General features: G+C 37.7%; 1 protein-coding gene across 2 annotated transcripts; it reads left to right on the top strand.

The window, feature by feature from the left end:
* The first annotated feature begins 2,066 nt into the window (after nucleotides 1-2,066).
* Nucleotides 2,067-17,833, top strand: LOC4343660 (insulin-degrading enzyme-like 1, peroxisomal). 2 transcript variants are annotated; one of them, XM_015790983.3, is made up of 26 exons: nucleotides 2,067-2,334; nucleotides 2,436-2,511; nucleotides 3,996-4,063; nucleotides 4,911-5,002; nucleotides 5,086-5,159; nucleotides 5,249-5,292; nucleotides 5,453-5,504; nucleotides 6,914-7,036; nucleotides 7,143-7,255; nucleotides 7,373-7,535; nucleotides 10,274-10,366; nucleotides 10,451-10,536; nucleotides 11,314-11,400; nucleotides 12,535-12,638; nucleotides 13,352-13,454; nucleotides 13,545-13,640; nucleotides 13,713-13,902; nucleotides 14,243-14,304; nucleotides 15,027-15,131; nucleotides 15,250-15,451; nucleotides 15,725-15,933; nucleotides 16,594-16,718; nucleotides 16,826-16,877; nucleotides 16,950-17,036; nucleotides 17,126-17,248; nucleotides 17,319-17,833. In XM_015790983.3, exons 1-26 carry the CDS (start codon nucleotides 2,155-2,157, stop codon nucleotides 17,568-17,570), a joined length of 2,961 nt encoding a protein of 986 aa, XP_015646469.3. In that variant the 5' UTR covers nucleotides 2,067-2,154; the 3' UTR covers nucleotides 17,571-17,833. The 2 variants fall into 2 exon arrangements, with proteins under 2 accessions (XP_015646469.3, XP_015646472.3); XM_015790986.3 differs by lacking the exon at nucleotides 10,451-10,536 and having other exon boundaries at nucleotides 11,336-11,400.
* The last annotated feature ends 2,404 nt before the right edge of the window (nucleotides 17,834-20,237 follow it).

Here is a 20,237-nt window from a genome sequence, read left to right as displayed (position 1 = left end):
ACGGTATGTTTCGTACGAAAACTTTCTATATGAAAGTTGCTGTAAAATATCAGATAAATCTATTTTTCAAGTTTGTAATAATTAAAACTCAATTAATCACACGCTAATACAACCTCGTTTTACGTAAAACACTTTATCTTCATCTACAACACAAAAAAACACCACCTCAGTGCCATGTTTAAGTAAACAATAGAGTTATTGTGGTGTGGTAGTGTGGTGTCCACCCTTCTCTGCTTGAGGGTGCCATGTTTGACTCGGGAAGCAATAAAGACTTAATATATTCATTATTCTTTACTACATTCGTTCTAAATTAGTGGTCGCTTTGACTTTTTACTTACAATGTTTGACCATTTGTCTTATTTGAAAAATTAGTGCAAATACAAAAAATGATAAGTCATACTTAAAATATTTTTTAATAAAGCGAGTTACAAACAAAATAAATAATAGTTTCATAATTTTTTTGAATAAGACGAATGATCAAACATTACAAACAAAAACTCAAAGCGACAAGTATTTTGGGATGGAGTTAGTACTTTTTTTTAACGCAAGAAGGTAGAGCGCTCTACCTTATAGTCATTTCATTTATAGAAATGAGGTTTAGGGTTACAAGATTATTAGTTAAGAGAGAGGTAGGGAGAAGAAGGAATAAAAAAGAGTGAAGTGGAAAAAGAGTTATAGAGGTTAAGGAAGAAAGAAAAAAACGGGGGAAAAGAAAGAATTTACAGAAGCATAAACATTAGGCTGTTGTTTAGGACAGTCTTTCACACCATGATCGAATTTTGTGTCTAGTGTCTTCATTACTTCGTACACACCAGAGATTTAGGGAATCACAGATCTGTTGCATGATACCCTGGAGATTGTCCATCTGTCTGTCAAAAATCATGTTGTTGCGTGATTTCCACAGAGAGTAAGCGCAGACTGCAAATCAGATTGGTATCACCCTTTGTGTTGTTTCCTGTCAATGGCTGCTTGGATGAAATCAGAGATTGTTTCTGCTTTGTTTGCCAGATGCAAGAGTCCTAGTTTTCTCCAGAGATTGTCGGTATTTTTGCATCTTAGGATGATGTGATCAGCTGTCTCAAGAGCAAGGCAAACAGGGCAGTGGGGGTCATCATTCCACTTTTTGCTGACCATATTGGCTTCAGTATTTAACCTATCCTTGAAAACCAGCCATAAGAATGCCAGCTGAGGCTGTGTTTACTGTTTAGTTCAGCGTAAAATTTGGATTTTGGTTGAAATTGGAGATGATGTGACTGAAAAGTTGTGTGTGTATGACAGGTTGATGTGATGAAAAATGACTGAAGTTTGGATCCAAACTTTGGGTCTAAACACAGCCTGAATTTATATGGGTCTACACGATACCACAGAATTGCAGAGTTAGTACTTTTTAAGTAGCTTTCCCTCTTAGAGACGTGGATGCTCCAACAGTTGAACCAGCGACGCTGGTATGGCATGAAGGTCATCTAACCACTAGGCTACTTGTCATATTGCAGGCAATGAAGCACATTAGATTGCTCACACTGAATCATGCCGACCTGGATTCTGTGCCAGTACGTTAGAGCTGTTAGGGCCAGAGTACATAATGCTGAAGTACACTTTAGCGTGAGGGTTCATTTTTTTTCGTTGAAGAATGTCAAAATTTCACACCATGTTTAGTTGTAAATTTTTTTTTTCAAACTTTCAATTTTTCCATCACATCAAAACTTTCCTACACACATAAATTTCCAACTTTTTCATCAGATCGTTCCAATTTTAACGTGAACTAAACACACCTAGTTAAGACGGTGTCTTCGCACTAGAACCATAGTAGTAATTTCTCTGTTTCACAATGTAAAACTTTCTAATATTATCCATATTTATATATCTAGATGAATATACTAGAAAGTCTTGCTATATATGAAAATAAAATGGAGGGAGCGGTACGTAGCTGTTGACTTGAGTACACTTGACTTGGGCTTTGAACAAAATGTTGCCCCGATGTCGCTGTGGCTCATCCGGCCCAAGCCCATTTCCCCACCCCTCTCCGCCGCGAAGACACCGTCGTGCTCGTGCCAAGCCAACTCCTCGTCTTCGGCTCTTCGCCCGCCTGGTGCCCGCGCGGACTCGGTCTCGGTCAGTCCAGTCCACGCCCGCGGCGGCGAGTCGGCGGCCGCGATGGACTCGAGGCCCCGGGAAGCCCCTGCCCCCGCCGAGCCTTCCGGCGGCGCGGCCCCGGCTGCGGCGAACGGCGAGGTGGAGATCACGAAGCCCCGCAACGACAAGCGCGGGTACCGCCGCGTCGTGCTCCCCAACGCCCTCGAGTGCCTCGTCATCAGCGACCCCGACACCGATAAGGTCTTCCTGCTTCGCTCGCTCCTTCGATCGGGATGGGCCGCCGGGGTTTGGTATCTCTCTGGTTTTTTGGCTTGAACCCCGACTTGTTTGTTTGCTTGCAGGCGGCGGCGTCGATGAACGTCTCGGTAGGCTACTTCTGCGACCCCGAGGGGCTCCCTGGGCTTGCACACTTCCTTGGTGAGCTTCCTGTTTTGACTTGTTGCATAAAACGTGAGAAATTGGTAATCGTGGATGTGTGATTTTAGTTGTAGTTAGCTGCTTCCCTTAAATGGTTATGAATATACAGGATGTTGGTGACGATAATCTTAGTGCAGTCAGGCCTTGGTGCTTAATACCCTTGATCTCTCTATCATCTCTATGCACTTATGTTGCGTCAGGCCTGCTTAGGCTACCACTACATTCTGCGGTTTTTACAAGAAGGTTGTTTTAGGCTGTGCACTGTGGCTGGCACTGTTCTAATACGTGTATGCGCTTTTAGTTGTTTAATTGCTGAATTGGTCATGTAAAGAGGAAGAAGGTCGAAATTTGGATATCTATATTTTTCTCAGAGCCCATCAAGTAAAAAATGTGCAAGTAAAAAATACTTCTAAGTCCACAGACAGCAGCATGCTTCTTTTTCATTTTTGGGTAACATCAATAGCTGTAAAAATACATGCAACACATCTCAAAATAAATTTTCCAAATCATACTGAGTATCTCTGGATGAGAAGATTAAAACAAATATAGCATGGCCAGGAAAACACACGAATGGCTGAATCACATGTACAACATCAATTCAACACTACTATCTCCTGATAGGTGCTGTCACAATATCTAGCTAATAAGCGGCCCATTCCTTGAAAAGTTTATGAGTTGCATAATAACGTTTGGAACTAACCATTTACTTGATAAATCTGCAAAGATGTCAAAGTCCATATGTGAAAGGGCATTAAGAGAAAAAAAACAGTTGGGCCTTAAAATGACTTATGTGAAATTCACATGCCATTAAAGGATCAAAGGTACCAGCAATGCCATTTGTGACTGAAAACTGTTATACTAATACTGTAATACATTATAAATGCTAATGTGGGTTCATTATATTGCCTCTGTACTGAAATGGATGACGTATATTATTAGAAAGTTCATTTCAGCACCAGAGTGCTTTGGACATCTTATTTGTATACTTGAGGTGATTATAAAAATATAGTGTGGCAATGCCATCCGATTAGAAAATTAATTTACTTACCAGTCATTCTAACTTTTTTTCTCGGGCAGGCCAAGTATTGTTTCAAGCATCTTATTTGGATACTTAAGGTGAACAATAGAAATATAATGTTCCACTGTTATCCAATCAGAAAATTAATTTACTTACTAGTCATTGTAACTATTTTTTTCTCGGTCAGGTAAAGTAAGCACAACTTTCTTGCGTGTCATGCTATCACTGTGCTTAGTCTATGTTTAATTTGGCTGTTGTATATTGCTCTCTTTATAATTTCTAGTGTGTCCCTTTAAAGAGTATTAATTCATAAAGAACCACTCTTCAAACCTCATTGTTTTTTTTTTAAATCTTGGTTGGGTTGTAGTATTGCATGTGAAAAGCTTCATGGCACATGTATTGCAGTAATAACATGTGTGTAGCTCTGTATTGTTTGATTCCCTTATGCCTGGATCCTCTTTTACAGAGCATATGCTTTTCTATGCTAGCGAGAAATATCCTATAGAAGACAGTTACTCAAAGTATATTGCAGAGGTATGTATTTTGCCAGGCAGATCTACTTACCTATTCTGTTAATTTAAAAAGTATCTTTCTAACTGATCTTGATATTACTGTGGTCAATAATTTGTTTGATCGAACTTAAATTGATCTCAAAACTTAGTGAAAATGCTTGAGAACAATTTGTTCAGGAGAGTGTCAACTGAACTTCAGCATACTGTAGGCTTTGCAAAATGTCTAGTCCACGCCCAATTTACTTTGGCAATGTCTAGAGACTTGCACCACATTTTGGAGGTACTTGGCTAGTGCCGTTAGAGTGTTTCAGTATTTGTAAAGCTAATCTAGTTTATGTTTGATCATGGGTTGCTGCCCTTTTTTCCCTAGATTACCAGTTGGTCGCAATATAATAGACACGTGTACTTGTTAGTGAACTCATATATTTGATGTTGCAAGTCTGTTGCGGCGCACCAGTGCTTTCGGTGGCAGAGTGAGTGGTCGAACACTAATGTGCACGAGTGGCTTAATCCAGATGGGACCAATTTGAAGCTTAATAAGTAAAATGCCTTAAATACAATTACTTATCATATAGACTGTACAATCATTGGGTGGGCCAACGTTGGCCGCAATGAAGCTTTGTCCCTTGCAGTGCTTGAAGCCTTGAACCATGATTTCCCTCCCACATGTTATGCTGCTACTGGAATTCTGCAAGCAGAGATTGATCCCTTTAATTATTAACTGTGCTAATTAGAAAACCATCTGTCTAGCCTCTGATGCAGTTGGTAGGAGCCATAATTATTCATAAATTTGTATAAATAATATCATGGTCTTTATGTTTTTCCTCTATGTTTGAATCATCAATTGTGTGATATGGGTTTTCTTTTAGCATGGTGGTTCAAGGAACGCCTTCACATCTCGTGAACACACAAACTTTTTTTTTGATGTGAACAATGATTGCCTGGATGATGCTTTGGATAGGTAACTTCTACTTCTTTCTTTCCTTACACCTTTGTTTTTTACTTTGCAACTCTGTTTCATTTCCTTCACATTTGTCGTTTTAGGTTTGCACAATTTTTCATAAATCCACTGATGTCACCTGATGCAATTCTTAGGGAAGTTAATGCTGTTGACTCTGGTATACATTGCTTTCTCTCTTATCTGGAACTGCCATTTTTGCTGAGAGAATTAACTTCTAATCTCTTTCTTTTCTTTCTTTGTCTGCAGAAAACCAGAAAAACTTACTGACAGATATTTTGCGAATGAGTCAGGTACCTTTATGTCCAAAAAACATCATTAATCTTTTCTGTTATAGCTGAATAGTAATATGGTATCATATTCATATCATATTTTGATCTATTTTATTGTTTTCATTTATTTTACCATGTTCTTTCATGCTATAATTCCATTGTCTATATTCTTTTGGTTCAGCTCCAGAAACATATTTGCTTGGAGAGCCATCCATATCACAAGTTTAGCACTGGTGTGTGTTATAGTCATAATTTCATTTTTTTTAGTGTCTGATTCTATATACCACAATTGGATGTTGCAACTATACGGCATGCTTGGTACCAAGGTGTCCAAGTTTCTACCTTCATTTTATAGTCACAACTCACTACTAACAAATACTGCATGTTGAAGTTATTTCAAGAATACGCTTTGTAATGCTGCAAAAAATATCCATGCCATATGAACTTATGATTCTAAATTTTTAGCTAGTTGAATCATGGATGGAAAAAAAAACATACTGTTCTTCCAAGAAAAAAATAAGACTGTGTGTGTAAACTGGACAAGCCCATTTCTGTTATGGTATTCTCAATCTACATGATGGATTCACTTCTTTTGTGGTCTATTCTATCACCCAAGGCTTGCGCACACCTTTTCTTGAAGATCTGTTGTATTGCATGTGGGCCATGAGGATCATTTGATTAAAAAAATGCTTTCACAAATGAAACAGTAGCATATGAAGGACACAGAAACACATGGAATTGTGCTCTTGTGGGACAAATGTTTCATTTTCCCCCTTCACATTTGAATTGGCCCATGCAACCAGGCTAATACAACTTGGCATCTACCTAGCCTGTCACAACACCTTACATATCCCTTCTTTGATTTGGTGGTGAGGCGTGGTGTTTATTGGATTTGGTGAAAATTGTGGTAGCTAGCTCTTAAGATCAGGGGAATGCACTGAGTAGTGCGTTCACAAAAAGTTATTTTTGAGGGGAAGCGCGTTCTTGGGAGTGCGCTCCGGTGCATAACCAACCTCGACAACCTTGTGTCAATGATATTGTTTCTTGTACCTTTTTGTCCTCAATCTTAATAACAATGGCCATCCCAACAACAATTTGAACACCAAGTACTTTGGTATTTCTTATACTTTGAAAATAATTTATGCCTGCCCTATGATTTTACTTTACTTATTGACCATATGAAAATGATTTCTGCAGATTTCCCATTGTAACTTGAAAATACTTCAATAATAATATTTTTTTTACAAGAACTTGTAAGTTTGTACTAAGAATTTTATGTTATGTACTAGTATGAAAAGCCATTGGTCAAAGGTGTAAATTGGAGACTATGTTGAACAGTTGAAGCATAACAAACTTATTGCTCCTGGACAGGGAATATTTACACCTTAAAACCATTTTAGATGTTTTCTCTGAAATCAAAATCTATGGAAGTTTTAACTTGAATGAAATACGGGACGATAGGCCTGATTGGAACTGCTGGATGCGGCTGCACAGCCGCAACAAAGAGCTATGCTGGCTACTGTTTCTGTATAGAAGCCGCAGCGGCAGCCGGCAAGCAGTTACGAGCAGGCCCTATGTTTACATGCTTCAAAGGTTGAACAATTATTTTTTTCACTAATATTCTGATCATCTATTGTTTTAGGAAATCGGAACACTTTACTGGTTAATCCAAATAAGGAAGGATTGGACATATTGGAAGAGCTTATTACATTTTATAGTTCACACTATTCAGCCAACTTGATGCAACTTGTTGTGTATGGGAAAGGTTTTTTCTTTATCAAACTGGTTACACCATTCTTTTCATTTCTGTACAAATTCTTCAATTTTTATATATTTTTTCCTTATATCTGTTGTGTAACTTGTGTATGCAGAGAGTCTTGACAACCTTCAAACCCTTGTTGAAAATAAGTTCTCTGATGTCAGGAATACTGGAAGGAAACGGTTTTCCTTTTATGGTCATCCATGTTCAAGTGAACATCTCCAGGTTGATATTTTCCATTTGCTAAAGATAGGTTCAAAAGTCAAGTGCACCACTCGGTGATTTTTTCTGAAATGTAAGGTTACTTGGACATGTTTAATTATGGAAATTGATGACTTGCAGGTCCTAGTTAAAGCAGTTCCCATAAAACAAGGCCACACGTTGAGAATACTGTGGCCAATCACCCCAAATATCCAGCATTATAAGGAAGGTCCTTGCAAGTATGTGAGTCATTTAGTTGGCCATGAAGGAAAGGGGTCTCTGTTTTATGTACTAAAAAAATTAGGTAAATTCTATATGAGAAGTTTAACTTCTTTTCTGGTGGGTCGGTTTGGGGCTTTTTGGCTGGCCTGGGCTATTTGACGTAACATGAGTACACAATCCTCTATTTCTATGCAACTTGCTTCAAAATATTATGTTAATATGGATATCGGACCTTATTGTCAGCTTACTATAGGATTGTACTGGCAGTCTGACTTTTGTCACTTTTGTCGCTTATTACTATTGTTTAGGTCGATGAAGTTGAAGTGTTTAAGCATGATAACACAATTTAATTCAAGAATGCCACTTTCAATTCTGTTATGTGATTAACTGATTCAGAGTCTACCCATCTTTCGGGGTGATATGTGTTGAGCTGGTTCTTGGCCTGATCCACTATCCAAATGCATCTAATTAGTCTTATTTTGCTTTTCCCATTGAGATGCCATTTTACAGTTGATTACTAATGTTTTTGTAGTGCACATGTACAGATGCCTGTTTTTGTTATGCATATGTTTTCATGTGGTGTCATTTTCACCTAATTTATCTCTGTGCACTTCCTTCTTCCCTGCTTTCATATGCTCCCTCTGTCCCTAAATATTTGACGCCGTTGACTTTTTTAAACATGTTTGACTGTTCGTCTTATTCAAAAAATTTAAGTGCTCCCTCTGATCCATAATATAAGGCACAACTACTTTTTATAGATGTTTCATAATATAAGGCGTGCATGCATGTATGCAATTAGTTAGTATCTTTTCTCCATTAAATTATGATTTTTTTAAGTCCTCCACCATCAAGATCTCTAATTCTATTGGGTGCATGCATGTTATTTATTAGGGTGATACAAATTAGGAGGTGATAATAATTGTTTCTTGGTCTTTGGAGTAAGGGTGGTTGTGCCTTATATTTTGGAACGGAGGGAGTAATTATTAATTCTTTTCCTATCATTTGATTCATTGTTAAATATACCTTTATGTATACATATAGTTTTACATATTTCACAAAAGTTTTTGAATAATACGAACGGTCAAACATGTTTAAAAAAGTCAACGACGTCAAATATTTAGGGACGGAGGGAGTATAAGCAAAAAATCTGGAGATGAAATTCATTTTCTTTCAGTTAATGTTTCATTCTAGGATATTTAGGTACTACCCTCATCCCAAAATAAGTTCATTTTGCATCCATCTTACCCATACCAATACAAAACTAAGAAGACTAGAATACCCCTACTTTATCAAATCCCAATGCAACTATTCCTTACTAGTTACTTTATCTACTCCCAATACTATTATTTTTCTACTTTCACAAATTCTGACGCATTGATTACTCTAAAAATGAACTTATTTTTAGGAGAAATGGAAGGAGCTAAAAATGAACTTATTATGGGACGGAGAAAGTATAACAACAATATCATCTTTAGGTGGTGTATTGATAATTCATACCACCTTCAAATGGGTGCCTTTTATATGTACAGCCAAACCTTAAAAACTTTTGTAACTAATATACAAAATGCTATTAATATTTATTATGTAAAAATGTCATTAGGAAAAGCCAAACTAATGTTCCCTTGGAACAAGCAAACAATACACAATAAAGAAAAGGAAAAATTCCCCATTTCATCCGTCAACTATGTCCTTGGTCTGATTTTGGTCGCTCAACTCTCAAAACCATCCACATTTCATCCCTGTGCCTAAACCGGGACAATTTTCAGTGATGTGGCACCTATGTGGAGTCTACATAGGCAAATAATGAAAAATTTCACCATAATAATCAAAAGTAAACAATAGAAAAAGAAAATACTAGAACCCATATATTTGTTTTTTAATTTGCCAACTATGATGCATGTGGTGGCACATCAAACTATAGATAGCCATAAGGCCCGCCCGACCTAGGCATGGGCTAGGCACGGCCCGAGGCGATCGGGCTGGCACGGCACGGTCGGGTCGTGTCGTGCCTGCCCACGGGCTGCACCTCAGGCCCAGGCACGGCCCACCAGCAGTCGGGCCGTGCCGTGCCGGCCCGAAGGCATGGGCGGCCCATCGTGTCTTCTTTGAAATAAGTCTATTTCCCCTCCCTCCTTTGGGCTGTGACATATATATAGCTAAAATAAGTTTATTTTACGTCCCTACTATTTAGGCCGTGCCATATAATACGTCTATTTTTCCTCCCTATTCTTTGTGCCATGCCTTACATATGGTTGAAAATACGTCTGTTTCGCATCCCTGAACTTTGTGCCGGGCCGTGCCGGCCCAGCGTGCCGAGGTAGCAGCCCAGGCACGACACGACTGTCCAGCCGGGCCGGCACGGGCACGACCTGAGTCGGGCTGGGCCAAATCACCGGGCCTTGGGCCGGGCCGTCGGGCCATATGGCCATCTATACATCAAACCCTGTTGGGCCCATGGATGAAATGTGGAGGGTTTTGAGAGTTGGGGATGAAAATCAGACCGATGCCATAGTTAAGGGACCAAATATGGACTTTTAACTAAAGTAAAGCTCAAGAAAATTCTTTTGAACAAACCATGAAAGCACTAATAGGAAATCCAAATATTTGGTTTTACTGCTATATAATTTCCTTTGTTTATGTTAGTTTTGAATGCTTTATTATTCTTCAGGAAAGACAAGATTTGGTTTTGCTGCTATATAGTTTCCTGTATTTATATTATTTTTACATGGTTTACTTGCTCATTCTTCACCGAGTAAAATCTAATCTATAATCTTTTGTAGTGCTTGCTGTGTTTAACTTTGTATTCTATAAATTCCTCAGGATGGGCTATGAGTTTGAGAGCAGGGGAAGGTGATTGGAGTTCTGTGTTTTCGTTCTTCAGTGTTGTTATACGGCTCACAGATGTAGGCCATGGTGAGTTTCATTCCAGAAGGGCCTTTTTATACTCAAGATTTATGATGCATGTAATATTTACCTATTTCATATCATTGATGGTAGAACATATGGAGGACATTATTGGACTGTTGTTCAGATATATAACACTGCTTCAGACCTCTGGAACTCCTAAATGGATTTTTGACGAGGTGAACTATGGTTTTGGATTTTTTTTTTTTTTGGAAATACTGTCACAACGACCAAAATTGATTGTCACCTCAGTTTGAGCCTTGCAAATTCTTCTGGCGCTGATAGTGCTACTTTGAAATTTGAATAATCAGGCTGTTACACACGACAGAATGAAGTCGTTAGATTGGATAATTGTTTTGGTCAGGATACATGTATTTTTATGTCCAATTCGTTGTAATTGGGTCAGTACTTTTACTTGAGCTTCCGCTATCCCTCTGTGAATGGCATTTTAGGGAGCTACCTTTTTCTTATTTAATTAAATAGTTCTTTACGTTTTGAAGATGAATCATGAAACATGAATATGTGAGCATATCGTCCTAAATTGCTCGTATGTTTTTTCTGTGTGCTGCATGTATTAGGTTCCACATTAATTGGCTGTTAGAAGTTAGGACAAAATGTAGATGGTTCAGGAGAGAAGTTTACTGTCTAAAACAACTTATATAAAAGAACTGGAGGAGTACTTGTGCATGTTCTATTGTTGATCCTACTAGCAAATTTCTTCTGCTTGCAATATACTTGCACTGCTTCCTTTACTATGCAAACAAAGCATTAATGCTTCCTTAAAAGGGTTTATTTTGTATAACTAGTATATTATTATTGCTTGGAATTTGTATAATTTCCCAACTGGTAAATGATAAGGACTAAGTCAATGTGTTTTTGAGACATTATAATGATGCACATAATGTCCATTTTGCATAGCACACAGCTAACTACTTCACTCTGTTTTGATTGTCAAGCTTCTAACTATCCGTGAGACAGGATTCCACTACCGAGACAAGAGTCCTCCTAGCCAATATGTTGTCAATATTTCCTCAAACATGCAGGTATATGTTGTCAATATTTCCTGTACAGTATTCCACCTTTATTTCTCTTAGAAGTTTGAATTGAGGGCAGAGAGAAGGCATCTCTGTGCTTATATAAGAAATTGACTTGTTCAAAATCTTACTACCTAGATATTTGACGGATATGACTTTTGATTAGTCATGTGAGTGCTCATGCAAAAATCAAGAATGGACATTGTCTTTCATTCTGCCATCAATCTGCACCTTATATTATATTTTGTCAGTGACAAGTTTGTACGAGGAAGAATCTTGTGCAAAACTATCTTCTTGTGATACTTTAAGGCCCTATTGCTTGATGACTCCTATGAATTGTTGGATAAGACTTGGTTGAATCCCTAGGGATGTTTTTTTTTTTTTGCGGGGAGAATTCCTAGGGATGTGTGGGTGGGATTTGAGAATATGCACTGTATTCCACCAGATAACTCCCTTCTCTCTACAATTTGTCACTGAATAAGTCCATATCGCATGACTGCAGTATGTTTCAAGGTGGTTGATGTGGCTTCTAAGAGTAAGAGACCAATGTGGTGAATGCCTGGGCCCCAGCTTGGCAATCTCTAGTCATAGCCTTTGGATACTTGTATTCTCTAGCATTAGTGGGATCAGGGACGAGAAGGGAGAACCAGAGAAGTAACTGAGGAAAAAGGTGATCCTGGCAGTGACGATGCAGTGGTGCATGGTTCTTGGGTAATGAGAAGGCTCTAGGTCTAGGCTTCTGTGTAGCTTATGATTCCTTCATGATTCTTGTTATGGTGTGACAAAAAAAAATCTGAGCTTTGGAAGACCCCCAAAGTTTAAATTTGCATATGCCCTCAAAAAAGTTTGAAAATATATGTGAACTGAAAGAGAGATGGTCCTGGGGAGAGTGAGCAGGTGGGAGGGAAGAAGGTAGGGGCATTTTTGAAAAATGTGACAACCGTCTTGAGTGATCTTTGGAGGATACTTTTATTCGTTGCACAAAATGAAATTAACAAGAAGGTTAGACATCAAATTTTATTGAACAATGAAATGGCCAGTTCCACCTAATAAATTCTGCCAGAATGTTCATTCATAAATTACAAAATGAGTTCTGCTCAGTATCATCGTCTCATGACTTTTCCTAATCTCCCTCTATTACAGATCTTTCCGCCGGAAGATTGGCTGATTGCATCGTCTGTGCCATCAAAGTTTTCACCAGATGCTATTCAGAGTATATTAAATGACTTGACTCCAGATAAAGTTAGGTAGGTTTTAAGTAAGTATGGCCCATATAAGGTTTTTTTCTGCTATGTTTACAGTTTGAGATACCAGTCATGTTTTTTTTTATTTGTTTTTAGTGTTCAGCATATGTTAGTTACACAGGTATATTATATGTATTTTAGTAAGTTATACTCTGTTTTTTGTTTTCATTTCAGATCAGTATGAAACCATGAACATACTTAAAATGTATTCTATTTGACAGTAATCTTATGCATTTAATGTTATCAAACAGAACTGGGGACTAGCTACTGTGAGTTGATTGTTCATTTCAGCAGTAACAGTATAATGCATGCTATTATTGTTGCTCTTCAATTACCGCATGTAGTGTCTGGAAAATAATTATTCAGGCTTTGCACTTAGCTGTTGCTTCAGATTCTTCGACTTAACCTATTGTAAGACACTATATAACTCTTCTAGAAGGATGACACAACAAAGAGAACTTTCGCTTTACATAAATTTCAAGTTTTTTCCTACGAAAAAGTGGAGGAAATTTCATCACTAGTCCATTTGCATTTTTTACTGTTATAATTCCAAAAAACAGCAAGAGGCTCCTCACGAAGTTGATCCTATCACAACCATCTCCTTTTTTCCTTTCACGCACTTGATGTATGTATTTGTTTAGTTTTATTTCATTGTGCTTTTACTTAAAGGCATTAATACTTACGTAGTATCGATTGTCTTCTACATTTACTTTCAGAATATTCTGGGAGTCAAAAAAGTTTGAAGGGCAGACGAACTTAACAGAGCCATGGTATGGTACATCGTATTCAGTTGAAGCAGTCCCTCCTTCCATCATACAGGTGTACATGTAATTTGGATGTTACTCTTCCTATCATATTTTCCAATCTATGTGTTTGGAGGTGGACACGTTCCTAACATAATTTGTACAGAACTGGGTAAATAGAGCTCCCATGGAAGATTTGCACATACCAAAACCTAACATCTTCATTCCAAGTGATCTTTCATTGAAGAATGTTGAGGAGAAGGTATTTTTTCTTAAAACGTATTGATAATTTTATTTTGGGAAACTTTTTATTGATATCTTTTGTTTTATCCAGGGAAGTTTTCCTTGTATGCTGCGGAAAACACTGTTTTCCATAGTGTGGTATAAGCCTGATACGATGTTCTTCACACCCAAAGCCTACATCAAGATGTATTTCCACTGTCCACTGTCCCGTAGCTCTCCAGAATCAATAGTTCTTACTGATATGTTCACAAGGTTGCTAATGGATTATTTAAATGATTATGGTATGCAGTAATACAGAGATGTCTTAATTTTTTTATGATTCTTATGGCATAGTTTCATAAACAGTTACAATGTATTCCCAACTTCTCTTGATACAATAGTCTAACACATATAATTCATTTTAGAAAGGACATATGCAAGAGTGAGATTAATATAGAAGTTGGAGACAATTCTTTTCTGTTTAGAGCCTGGGTACTTTTTATTGGCGGAAAAAAAACTCATCCTCTACGTACACTGCTTATGCTAGAAAATCGAGCGATTAAGGACATTGCCATCCCCTGGTTAGTTTGCCTTTGTTTATTTCCATGTTGCAATAACCGACCAAGTTTGTTTTGCTTTCAGCTTATGATGCTCAAGTTGCTGGTCTTTACTATGCTGTTAAGCCAAATGACACTGGGTTTCAGGTCAGCTGTGCAGTTTGCATGAAATAATCAATTGTTTATCTTCGTTCCTAATCCAGATGATGCAGTACTGACAGTGTTTCTATGCATAAACATTTTTTGTCCTAAACACATACCGTGTTTGCATAAATGTGATAAGATGATAGTATGTTACTAATAAGCAGATGCTTGTCATTTGATTCTTACTTAAATCATTATAATATCATAATCCTGATTCCTGTTGCATATAGAAGCATGGAATATACCATTGTCAGTGTTGACCCTTGAACTATTTTCCTTCTTACTTCCACATACTGCTTCAGATCTTTAACTGGATGTGGTTAGGTACAGGCACTGGCTTATAAAGCCTCATTAGTAGTAGTACTGGAGTATAGAAGACATACATGATTTTACGCTTTCACAAGTCACAGTCTCACATCACAGCAGCTTTATCTCCATTTATTTTATTTTTTTCCTTATTTGCAGATACAAATGGCATTAGATTCTCAATTATTAAATGGTTAATATTGCCTAATCCCTGTTAATTTCATGTATAGCGTGTGGTAGCAACCTGACATTGTTGTATGTGGTGAAGCTTTATTATGGACGTGTCGTAAATTGTGATCTATCATTCAAATGTTTCTTCTCCAGGAGTCAGAACTCAGAACTCATGGCATGTTATGAGCCATATTTTTTACAAAATCCTCTTCTTTTCTAATCCTTGAATATTTATGATTGTTTTACAGATAACTATGGTTGGCTATAATGACAAAATGAGAACCCTTCTGGAGACTGTCATTGGAAAAATTGCTGCATTTGAAGTGAAGGTTGACCGTTTTGTTGTGATAAAGGTAATGACTTGCTACAGTTTACAAACATTCTGGTCCTTCCTGATGACGCAATATTAAACCAGAATTCTATGCGGTTGACATAAAGTGAGGGTGTTCTATCTTTTGTTGCTATCATCAGGAAACTATAACAAAGGCGTATGAGAATTTCAAATTTCAGCAACCTCATCAGCAGGCATCGTACTATTGTTCATTGATATTAGAGGAACAAAAATGGACATGGGATGAAAAACTTGCTGCAATTTCTCATACTGAAGCTAGTGATCTAGAGAAATTTTTGCCTCATCTGCTGGGGAAGACATTTATTGAGAGCTACTTTGCTGGTTTGTTTAATAACTTGAATGTTAATTCACAGCTACTTTCCCTCATCTTTGGGCATGTTCACTTTGATGCCAAAAAAAACCTACTAAATGTAGCCACTTTTTTAGTAACATTACCAAAATTTGGTAAGGTTGAAAATAGCATCAAAGTGAACAGGCCCTTTAGTACTGCTCTTTATATTACCTTGTAATGCTGCTAATGACCCTTTTTCTCCCACTACTCATTGAGAGAATGCTCTGCATTATTGATGTTCTTTTTTATGTAATTGATATTAGGAAACATGGAACCGGGTGAGGTAAAAGGTGTTATACAGCATGTTGAAGACATCTTATTCAATGCACCAGTCAGTTTGTGCAAAGCATTGCCCTCCTCGCAGCATCTTACAAAGCGAATTGTAAAGCTTGAAAGAGGTTTGAGGTATTATTATCCAGCTTTATGCCTAAATCAGCAGGATGAAAATTCTTCCCTTCTGCATTATATTCAGGTGTGCCTCACTTCATTGGTGTTATTTCCGTTTATTTCTTGTGCATTTACAGTTTTCCCCTCCTTTTGTACTCTAGCAGTTTCTTTAGATAATGGAAGCTTTATTTAGACTCAGTTAATTACATCAAGATGATACAAACAAACTGAGTCACCCCCGGCCTCTGCATAAAATGCACACAGCCAAAAAAGAAGAAAGAAACAATCAGAACATCTCCCAAGCACAAAAGTTTGACATAAACATATATCTTAGTGGCTATCAATCCATAGACTAGACCGCCACCCATGCTCTTGGGTAAAAAAACTCATGCGCCACCTGGTCCAACTGTTGTGATACCACGGCAATAGTATCCCGCAGTCCCGGTTGGTGGAGGATAGCCCAGGTATGTAGCCACCGAGTAACTAAAGTGATAACCTACAAAGGAGAAGACACCATCTTATTATCAAAAATTACTCCATTCCTGCTTAGCCAAATGGATCAACACAGAGCTGTTGCACCCATCAAAAGCAGATTCCTCATCTCTTTGGGGACACATGATAGCCAACTCTCAAACATATGACAAACATTGCAGTCTAGCTTCTTTTATTACCTTACATTATTATAGTTTTTCCTTAATACACCCAATACACATTACAATCCTGTAACAATGTTTCCTCAATGCAGATTCATCAGGATGACCTCAAACAAAATGTTCTACTTCAGTTGCTTGCCCTTGTTGCTAAGCAACCAGCCTTTCACCAATTACGTTCAGTTGAACAACTTGGCTACATAACATGGCTTAAACAAAGGTACATAATAAGATGTATCTTGTTTGTTTGTGTTGTTTTGCAATAATGTTTTCCAGGTAGCATGCAATCCCTCTTAAAAATTTGACCACGCTATCCTGTTTATCCAGAAATGATTCAGGCGTCCGTGGCTTGCAATTTACAATCCAGTCAACTGTGAAGGTACATAGAGTTCTCAATGCGATTTTAAATGCTGAAACAATTTTCTTCTGTTCTAATATGTTGGTTTGACAGGATCCAGCCAACCTAGATGCCAGAGTGGAAGCTTTTCTTAAGATGTTTGAAGGAACTCTATACCAAATGCCCGATATAGAATTCAAGGTTCAACAGATGCTGTCATTATTATTCATTGGCAGTTTCTGTACTCGTAAACATTATATGGAATAAACAGTGATTTGCGTAATCTGCAGAGTGACGTGAATGCTCTCATCAATATGAAGCTGGAGAAATACAAGAATATAAGAGAGGAATCAGCTTTCTTCTGGCGAGAGATCTCTGAAGGAACTCTGAAATTTGATAGAAAAGAGGCGGAGGTAGGCCCTATTTCTTTACATCGCCCCTCTGATGTACCATTTTTCAATTCCTGGAGTTCTGCAACTGCAGGTTGCTGCACTGAGGGATCTCAAGAAAGAGGAGCTGATTGAGTTCTTCGATAATCATGTCAAAGTTAATGCACCACGAAAGAAGATACTCAGTATACAAGTCTACGGCCGTCTCCACACCAACGAGTACGAAAAGGTAGTTCACGACGAGCCACAGCCGCATTCCTATCAAATAACCGATATATTCAGCTTCAGGAGGTCGAGACCTTTATATGGTTCATTCAAAGGAGGTATTGGTCAGATGAAGTTATAGGTCAACATTTTTATATATTTACAAATTCCGAAAGAATAATCTCTGCGGTAATAAGGAATCAAATGATTAGCACCAGCGTTGTATTTGGTTATTTACTGAAATCTCCTGTTGGGGAGATGGTTGGATTGTTAGTGTGGATGATTTAGCATATATAATTTGGGGATTTTATAGTTGGTTTCCATTTGTGTATGCAGCGAAATTTGGCATGTAATTTCATCTGTTCTTATTTTTTTTAGACAAAATTGCATGTATTTCTTTCGACACTTTCTCCACGACTCTCCTTTTTGCTGGCACCGAGGGTGACCGTGACACTAGTGATCACCTAGGGTGTTTTTGGTTGCTCGCATCATGCTAGCCTGGCTCGTATGAGTCAGGATGACTATAGCCTGGCTGAGTAGATCCTAACGAGGTTGTTTGGTTGGCTGGATTGGTTGATCCTGGTTGTAGCGAGATGTTGTTTGGATGAATGTATGAAATGATCTTGTATTGAAGATATTTTGTTTGGTTGGTTGCAAAAGGGTTTGAGTTCAATCACCTCTTTTTGAGTGGTGAGATTACCAGAATTCAACGTATCAAATTTCATTGTGAAAACATAGGGAAAAAAAGCAATTCGCACCTCAGCAGAAAAAATACCATCAGTTGTATGCACATATATCGTACTTCCTTCGTCCCATAATATAAGGGATTTTGATTTTTTGCTTGCACTGTTTGACTACTCATCTTATTAAAAAAAATTGTGTAAATATAAAAACGAAAAATTGTGCTTAAAATACTTTGGAAAATAAAGTAAGTCACAAATAAAATAAATAATAATTTTAATTTTTTTAATAAGACGAATGATCAAACAGTATAAGTAAAATGTCAAAATCTGTTATATTACGAGGCGGAGGAAGTATCTTATACCAACTTGGTGAGAAAAAAAAAAAAGAAAAGGAGGAAAAAAAGGTAGCGTTGACGAGCAGCATTCTTTTTTTATTCTAATTATGAGGTTTCACATTCATCACCAGAGCTTGCCCAGTAGAACTGATTCACAAGTGTAGCAACTTGCAAATAGGGGCTGATCCAACGTGAGTGTGGGGGACTCAAGTCCCTCCTTAGGCTGAGTTCTTTCCCCGATTTTTTCAACTCACCTCTCTCGTTTTTCACGTGTATGCATTTTAAATTGCTAAACGGTGTGGTTTTTACAATAGTTTTCTATACGAAAGTTGCTTTAGAAAAATATTAATTCAGTCTTCAAGTTTTTTTAAGCTAACACTTTAATTAATCATGCATTAAACAGTCGCTTTATTTTGCGTGCATGAGAGGGAGGGTTCTCAACCCATGCTCTCGAACGCAGCCCAAGTCCTACCCCATTGCATGAGAAAAGGAGAGAGGGAAGGGGAGAAGAAGACTGGATTTTTTCACAATTTAGTTTTTTGAAAAACTTATTTCACAAATATATCACTAAAAAAACTTATCCAAGAAATGGTTCTTTTTGAGACGCGTCGCTGGCGTCGCCCCTGCCACCGTGGCGGTCAGATACTAACGTGCCAGGAGGAGCGTGCTAGCCTCGCCGCCCCCTCCCCCCTTGAGCGCCCCCCCCTCTCTCCCCTCTCCTAAAATTCACTCGTTGTTTTTTGTTTTTGTTTTTCCTATAGTAAAAAAACAAAAAAAAGTTTGTACATTGCCTTTTTTACATTCTATAAAAAAATGGGTTTGTTGAGTTTTTTTTTTTTTTACATTTGAGTGTCCTTTATTTTAATAGGCATTCATACGGACTCGGAATCAGACAATTTATATATCCATGGATATGTAAAAAAAATTACATCCGATTCTCCCCCGCTTTTTGGGTTTGGCAAAATTAGAAACTCCAAATTTCGCTTGCAAGATTGTGTTTTCGAGGCGAGAAGCTTTTCAGTTGAGCTTTGGAAAATTCTATAGGTCACATATTTCATCCATTTGAGTTTAATTTTTCTATGGTTGGTTCTTGTGTGCTCTTCAATGTGAAAAAAATATATAAAAAAAATAAAAGAAAATAAAAAAGTTGCACATATCTCCTCTACACTATAGAGGAGAGGAAAAAAAATGGCGTGGGTGGGGGGAGGAGGGGGGCGGCACCAACCTCATTGGCACGCTCCCCTTGCCATGTCAATGTGACCCGCTATGGTGGCAATAGGACAACGCCAGTGACTCTGGCGTCCAAAAAGGACCATTTATAGAATAAGTTTTTTCAGGGGTCTATTTGTGAAATAAGTTTTATTTACATCTGATGACAATCAACTCTCTTACACATGGTATTAATGAACAGTTAAGCACTGCGTAGCTTCTATGCATTACTATGGGAAAAATGTACTCTTGCATGTGTGCCAAATTTGGTTGTTTGTCACGTTGCATTCCAGCGATTTGATGAATGGCTTTCTTCAAGTTCATATCATTCGTATCAGTTGCTTATGGCTAACTATAAGCCGTAACAGCTTATCAATGTTAAAAATAATATAAGTAAAACTTTTATATAGGTGTCCTTAGCATTTTAAAAGTTGAAGCTGATAAATTTTAGCGTTGGCTTATAAGCCATAGGAAAGAGGTCCTCAGCCACTTTTCAGGTTTTCAAGGGAATAGAAGAATTTAATCGTGTACCATATTCTATATTTTCACATAGGCTGTGTTTAGATTCAAAGTTTGGATCCA

This window comes from Oryza sativa, chromosome 7 (assembly GCF_034140825.1).
Source record: "Oryza sativa Japonica Group chromosome 7, ASM3414082v1".
Lineage (NCBI taxonomy): Eukaryota > Viridiplantae > Streptophyta > Magnoliopsida > Poales > Poaceae > Oryza > Oryza sativa.
This window is presented reverse-complemented; position numbering and strand designations above follow the sequence as displayed.